At 38.3% G+C, this 7757-nt stretch overlaps 1 protein-coding gene across 2 annotated transcripts in view; it reads left to right on the top strand.

The window, feature by feature from the left end:
- The first annotated feature begins 1170 nt into the window (after nucleotides 1-1170).
- slc43a1a (solute carrier family 43 member 1a) overlaps nucleotides 1171-7757 on the top strand; it is a 23520-nt gene continuing 16933 nt past the window's right edge. For both annotated transcript variants that reach the window (XR_006925830.1, XM_046849511.1), the window contains exons 1-4: nucleotides 1171-1597; nucleotides 4994-5151; nucleotides 5296-5479; nucleotides 6922-6977. Coding sequence is in view for 1 of the 2 variants with exons in the window: in XM_046849511.1 (XP_046705467.1) it covers nucleotides 1593-1597; nucleotides 4994-5151; nucleotides 5296-5479; nucleotides 6922-6977 (403 nt within the window). In the remaining variant the exon portion in view is untranslated. The remainder of the gene's footprint in view (nucleotides 1598-4993; nucleotides 5152-5295; nucleotides 5480-6921; nucleotides 6978-7757) is intronic.

Here is a 7757-nt window from a genome sequence, read left to right as displayed (position 1 = left end):
CCTCCATTCAAACCTCTCCACCACCATGGGCAAGACCAAAGAGCTGACAAAATTGTAGACCTGCACAAGGCTCTCTTTTGGTATAATTGGACAAAACAAAGCTTGGCATATTACCTACAAAGTCCTCGGTCCTGCAGGCATTGTCCAAAACACTGGTGGACTATGAAGGTCATCAAGTCCTTCTCTGCTGACCCAAACACTGGCTAAATCACTGATAAAATTTTTTACCCAATCAAATTTCAGACATCTTGTGTGGCCAAGGTTAAAGGAATCTGTCTTGAGGACTTTAGAATGAACAGTGTGGGCACCTGTAACTTTAAATACATGAGAATGAAGCTGTCGTTTTAACCAATCAGATTTAAAGTTGGTGACACCTAAGCCACCTAGCAGATGTACAATACCGTCTGCAATTTTGTGACCTTTGATTGCACGGTCAGAGAGCACACTAGTCAGATCTTACAGTCCGCATCTGTAGCAAACTGCACAAGGTCAGATATATTCCTGTGGATTTAATAACTGCTCATTGCACAGTGGTTGATAGAGGAGAAGAAATCGATTTGGATTGCAGTTTGTATTTTATTTCCAGTAGTATTTTGCACAAAAACACACAATTTTGTTGTCATTTAAAATCCCCAGGAAAACCGTAATCCAAAGGAATTCTGTGGTCGGAGAGCTGTCATTTTATGAGGTTAATATTGATACTTCTGTTAAAAAGGATGTATGCGCGTGGTGCAGCTGTGGCTGCAGTGAAAGGAGAATTGTTCAAAAGTGGGCTTTTATTGGGGTTCTTGCTTTCGAAACGGCATTCACTCTTACTGTATGAGATTCCTGCTTGTGATGCAGTGCTCTGCTACAGTGCATTTTTCTATAATATTGATGGTTTCTCTAGCAGTGAAAACTATGAATCTGTATATTATGAAGAATGTTTTTTATATCAATAAAAATAAGTATTAGAGCATTCATTTAAAACCTTTTGCATTAGAGGATAAGGAGGTGTCTACTCCTATGGGGAGGTGGAAGTGTAGTCATTATTATCTTTCTCCATTCAGAGTGATATGCCTGGGGCAGGTTCAGCCTTTTATGGGTGAATAGACAGAGAGAGAGAGAGAGAGAGAGAGAGAGAGAGAGAGAGAGAGAGAGAGAACAGGAAAGGAGAGAAAGAAGGAGAGAGATAAGGAGGGGAAAAAAGGGGTAGAGAAAGAAGTAGGGGCAGAGGAAAGAAAGGAGCAGAGAGAAGGAAAAAAAGAGAAGGAGAGAGGAGAGAAAGAAAGAGAGAGGAGAGAGATAAAAGGAGAGACTGTATGTATGAGCACAGCTTTTCTAAGCGGCCATTCAGAAGAAGGAACAAGCAGTGACTTCAAACTCCTCCAGCACCAAAACCTCTCCTTCATTCTCAGTAGATCAGATTTAGACAGAGAGACACTTCGAACCAGTCTGTTCTGGACACACAGGGTTAACAAACACGAGGAAACTCATCAATAGAAAACAGCATCCGATCAGTTACTACGCCTTTATAGACGTCGAGCTGCACGTTTTTAGAGTTGAACTGAACAAGAAGACACGTGCGACTGCCAAGGAAAAAAAAACAGACAATGAAGTAAGTTGCTTAAAGTTACATTTTTTTTTTAAGTATTTCATCTTAAGTTATAAACGATATAAAAGTATGTATATGGTGTTTAAATGAAAAGGGGGAAAAAACATGCCGGAAGCGTGAAAGTATCAGTTCACACACGTGGCACTACTTTCTTGGACCCAGTAACAAAGTCGCGGTCTGATTGTTGTTGTTGTTTTTTTGTATTGTATTTAATAACTTTCTTAAAAATGTAATCTCATCCTTGAGCCTAATTTTCACAAGTCTAAAAAGTCGTTAAAACCCATAAGAATTGATTTTCATTGTGGTATTAAGTGTATGTGTGTGTGTGTGTGTGTGTGTGTGTGTGTAGAACAAAAGCCGACAATTTTTCTGAAGAGAAACATATGGCGCCTTAGTAAACCCACATGACCTCCTATAACTGTTATTTCTTTTATAAATTGTGTTACTACTTCTCTCTATTTTTATGTGTGTGTGTGTGTGTGTGTGTGTGTGTGTTTTGTGTGTTTGATCTACCAACTGCAAGAAAAGTCATGGGTTAAGTTAAGACTTAAATTCTCTTGGGAAAAAGTCCTTGTGGAAACAAAAGGGTGGTTTGCTTGTTTAAACACTTTGTTCATCTTGAGTGGAAAAAAGACCGAGAGGTCATAATAAATAATTAATATCCCATAAATGGAAATTTCTCCCTGTGTAGTTGCATTGCATAGCTTGGTAACGTGTAAACAGCCCACGAAAATTTCACGTCACAACACTTTTTAAACATATATCATAATATTTACATGAATAACACATGTCTGGACACAACATCGAAATTTTGAGTTTGGCTTTATTACAGTTTTTAGTGATGAATCTCAAATACTTTAAAACAGACGCATCATTTGACCTGTGATACTTGTAGTTTTTTAATTGCAAATTCAATATAATAAATCATTTTTTTCACTTAATAGTTGCTTTTATGATACATTGGTGATCTTTCTGCAAATTCATGGATTCATAACAACTCAATTTTTATAAAAAAAATATATAGAGGTAACTTTTCAGAGATACAACATTTTTTGACATGTTGGGGTCAAAAAAGGTTAGACATAAAATTGAAATCTTTATATATAATGTATATTTGAACAAATTTCTCATTAAATGATGCCGAAACTATTTGTATGTTTTGGACATATATTATATTATATATATATATATATATATATATATATATATATATATATATATATATATATATATATATATATATGCATGTGCAATTTATTATTTATTTTTATCATTCTTTACAGAGTGATGCTATTTATCATTGGGTTACATTCGTTATCAAGTGCTTTAAATACAAGTGAAAATGAATTACTGCATTTTTGTGTCATTCTGTTTTTTCTTACTGTGAATAATCAAATACTGAATTAAAGTCCGTGTTAGATGCATGAACAGACCTCATACTAGAATTTTTTGACAAATCGTTTTTTCAATGTGTTCATTCAAGATGACACGTAATATTTGTCAGTTCAGTGATATTGATCTCATTTATAAGTACATAAAAATTGCCAAGCATCAAACATGAAATTATTGAAACATTGTTGTATTGTTCGACTGGTGAAACCTTTTGCCACATCATTTACTTTATGCACGTTTCGAAGTAAAAAATATCTCTTTGTACAGGGAAACCACATGCACAGTTTATTTGCCACTTAAATGTGAGTTATTGTAGTGTTTTTTTTTTATATGCAGTGAGTTAAGAATTTGTTAGAAATGAAATGTGTACCAATGTGAGCTAGTGGGTGTGTGTGTGTGTGTGTGGGTGTGTGTGGGTGTTATAAAGTGTATGCTAATAGGCAGTGTGATTTACAAAAGAAATCCCTCTAAGAGCCCAGTTGCTGTGGACAAAGCTTCCTAGTGGGCTGTGTCTAATCACATTAAACACAAAGCGCCCCTCAGTGAATGGCTGACCTACACATATTAATCTCACCCTCAATTAAAGTCACATAAAAAACTTTCCCCTTTTCGTTTCTTTCTCCTTTTGTCACCGTTCTTTGTCCTGTTTGACTGTTCACATCTGTAGCTGTCGGTCTCGCCTCTCTGTTTTGTCACGCCTTGACGTCATGATGGAAAGTAATAATGTGCACGCGTGTGTACCAACGAATAAAGGAAATACACGAGTCCTGTAATGAAAACTCAGGCCAACCTGGTGTGACACTTATCAGTGTCGCTGTGAAACATTCATTGACCTGTTGACTATGCCTGGTCACACTGCTCTGTTTCCATCTGAAGGTCTATGACGGTGTTACAGGTGAAACTGGGCAGCGAGCCCTCTGCAGTGAGTTGCCAAACGGACTTATGTGACCTCGTTCACTGTTTGTATACAACACAAATGGAATTAGAGAAAGGTCACACCAAGCACGTGTACTCAGTTTTTTTTTTATTTAGACTGGAGTCCAGTGCTCCAAATATACCACACAAAGAGCTCAGTGTGTTTATATATGTAATAGGATCATAACTGTAGGCCTTATCAGAGTATTCAGGTGATGATATATATATATATATATATATATATATATATATATATAGTGTAATAGAGGTTGATAATTGTTAAATACAGATGATTAAGTACCTTTCACACTTTGTGTACAAATTGAGAAGCATCTGATCAGAATAAAGCTCACCAAGAGCAGCATTAAGTGCAAATTGTAATCATAAAAAAACTCACAAATATTATTTATCAGTAAAACAGCTATAAAGGGAAACAAGGCTGAGCACCTGGTAGATTTTGACCCCTACCACAATTACATATCTAGAATGTTTATGTAAAAATAAATGATGTAATAGTGTGTATGTAAGTTTAGATATTAGAAATAAATCTCATTCGTGTAAAGCTGAATTTCTGAAAATCAGGTTGCTTAATGCATGTAAATGTGCTGTTCGGATTACTGCCAAAATCAGTTGCAGTAAATCTGATTGTAATACATGTTAATACACTCGCCAGTTTAATGTGCAGATGATCAGCAGTACATTGTCTGCAGTATAATGACTTGTCAATATACAGTGTGTTGGATTGTTTTTTTGTTGCGTTTTTAACTTTGAAGTTTAGTTTGATGTGAGATAGTTGAGAGTCTAGAGATGTTTCGAACCTCTGGGTAGGAAAAAAGTGTTTGTGATCTTTTTATGGTTATGAAGGAAACTGAGAGGGCTCAATAATGACTTGTTTTTTCATCAGTGCTTTTGAGATTATATCTTCAGGTTATATCAGTTTAAATGTTCATTTCCCTCCGTCCCAAAAGCACATCGGCCGAGAGAGACAATTAGGGGCTGAATTAAATATTGCAATATGTACCTGGAAAAAATAAAGCATGTACTAAAATTGCATTTTATGAATCTCACTCTCTTTTCTGTATTTTCTGACAGATGGCTCACTCCCTCACTGTCCCAAGCGTTCCGGAGGCGATGGTGGCTGGCCGGCACAGCAGTGGTGGAAAATCTGGGATTTTCAGCTGTGCTGCTTGGGTGGGGATCTCTGCTCATCATGTTGAAGAGCGAGGGCTTTTATTCACACCTTTGCACAGGTAAACTGCCTTAGAACGGATGGAAAAACTCACTCAGACACAGCCATTCAAGGTCGCTCAACCGTCACACAAGAACTAGGACAGAGCAAAATCATGAATAAACCATTGATCCGTTCTTGTTTATCTCTCCTGTTGCACTGTTAGAAAATGAGACGGCGTTGGCTAATGTTAGTGCTGAGGCTCACGAGGATTCACCCAGCTGTGTAGAGCAAGAGGAGATGCTCAACCTGGGCTTTACTATTGGCTCCTTCCTGCTCAGTGCTGCTACGCTGCCACTTGGTATCCTTATGGACAGATATGGGCCCAGACCACTGCGCCTCGCCGGGAGGTACACGCATAATCTCACACACACAGACACACACACACAAACAAACCAATCTGAAAACATAGAAAGCCATCTGACTCAACCCCTAAAAGGGGCAGGGCTGAGCTGATTAGATCTTGCTCGATGTAGAGAGACCAGATGCAAACAGAGCAAATGTGGGACAAGTAGTACGTTTGTGTGGGCCAATGTGACTCACACGAGCATTTATAGCATTTTCACAACATACAAAACTGCAAAAAGCTCACTGTGAATACTTTGCTGTTCATCCTGACCTCATTTATTTTTCTTTACATTTATGTTTTGCTTCAAAAATCTGACTAGTCTAATGAAATGTAACTACATTGCTACCGAAGGATTTCTTTGGCATAACCTCAAGAGTGCACAGTTCAAGTGCAAGCACATTTTTTTTCGAACACAGCACTTTTTAATACTTTTTTCACAGCCTTCGGTTGAAAGCTGGATTTTGGCTATTTTTCATCTGTTTTCGTTCATGACACACAATACACAAGTCATCCGTTCAAACTATTTTCAATCAAAATGCTGCACAGCAAGTTGTGGCACAACCAATTTATTTTCTAGTGCCAATTTATAATTCCATGTCGTATTTGCTGAAAATATTTTGGTCTATTGCATAGCTTTATTGCATAACATATGCACTAATTTTCTCATAAGAGGAAGGGTTAGGGTAGCTCAGCATTTAAGAATTTGTGAAGTTTCAAATCCCAACACCACTATGGTGCCACTGCTGGGCCCTTGAGCAAGGCCCTTAATCCTCAATTCTATGAGAGTACTGTAGGTCGCTCTGGATAAGGGCATCTGCCAAATGGTGTAAATGTAAATGTCATAAGCACAGTAATTTGGCAAAGCATTGCTTCTTATGATTCAAACATTTCAGATTTATAGCAAACACAAAAACAGGTGAATCATGGTGCATATGAGAATAACATTTCTATTTGGAGGCTATGCTTTTACATAGAGGTGTTTCTTTAATCGCACTCTCATTTATTTCTGAAAGATGTATGATCAGACCATCATGAAGCTATTATTGTCTATATTTGCCCCTGATGTTTGGCAACCTAATCCAAAGCGACCCTGAGAATTATAAAACAGTTACTAAAGATAAATCAAAGACCTCGATAAAGTCAATCAATCAGCCTTTTTTTTAGATCCAATAGGATGCAAATCACACCTTTGTTTATTTAGAGTGAAACCTCTCATGTCATTAATGACGACGTGTAAAACATGAAGGGATGATTGCTACCGCACAGGAAATGTAATTGGGAAGTGTAATGCAAGCATCTGCACGATATAAAATCTGATTTTGTTTTTATTACGTTTTCTCAGTGAGTGATTTTAGTAAATCTCAGTAGTAATGTGAAAGGCTGCCTATTGAATTCATCACTTATTTCACATCACAATTTACTTTCATTCTGTTTCTCTCCCAGCGCATGCTTTGCTCTCTCCTGTGCAATGATGTCTGTGTCAGCATACCAGACTGAAGGTGAGTCAGAGAAAAGGCAAACACACAAAGTATTGATTTAATGGTTGTTTGGTATATTTAGTAATTAGATAGTATGCCAGGGACCAAACTGATCTTTCGCAAACCTTTGTAGCTAAGTTACGGGAAATGCCGCAGGGTTGATGGAGACGCGTTAAGTGTCCATGCGGAACATTTCTGCCGTGTCAGTTAACGTCATATGCGTACACAGTGTAGGATACTGTTTATTAGGGATGGTAAGATTCACAGATTCGCATTTGTGCATGGGCATTAAAGTTAATGTTGTGAGGCATTTGTACCCCGATGCTGTCAGGATCTTCTGGGCACACTTGCGGCGTGCACTTCTGGTTCCGAGGCGCGCACTTCCGTGTCGGCGGCCATCTTGCCGTTTTTCCCGCGCCTCCCGGTATTTAAGGACACCCAAGAGTTTAGCTCGGGGCCAGATTGTCTCACTGGCTTCCAAAGTCCCTAAGAATATCCTTGCCACACTGCCTGCTCCTGCTCCTGTTCCTGCTCCTGTTTCTGACCCCTGCTCTGCTCTGCTTCCCTGGTACCCCGTTTGGACTTTGGTTTTGTTTGGTGTTTTTGTTTGTGCCCTGCCTATATTGTTCTGTTTGCCGGCTTTGGTTTTGTCTTCCCTGCACCGCCCCGTTTGCCTGTGTTTCAGACCCTGGACTGTTTTTGGACTGTGTTTTTTTCATGCCCCATTGCTCAGTTTGTGTTTTTATTAAAACCAGTCACCCGTGATCTCTGAGAGATGCATTGTTTTTGACATATTTGCAA

The sequence above is a fragment of the Silurus meridionalis genome, chromosome 5 (assembly GCF_014805685.1).
Source record: "Silurus meridionalis isolate SWU-2019-XX chromosome 5, ASM1480568v1, whole genome shotgun sequence".
Taxonomy (NCBI): domain Eukaryota; kingdom Metazoa; phylum Chordata; class Actinopteri; order Siluriformes; family Siluridae; genus Silurus; species Silurus meridionalis.
This window is presented reverse-complemented; position numbering and strand designations above follow the sequence as displayed.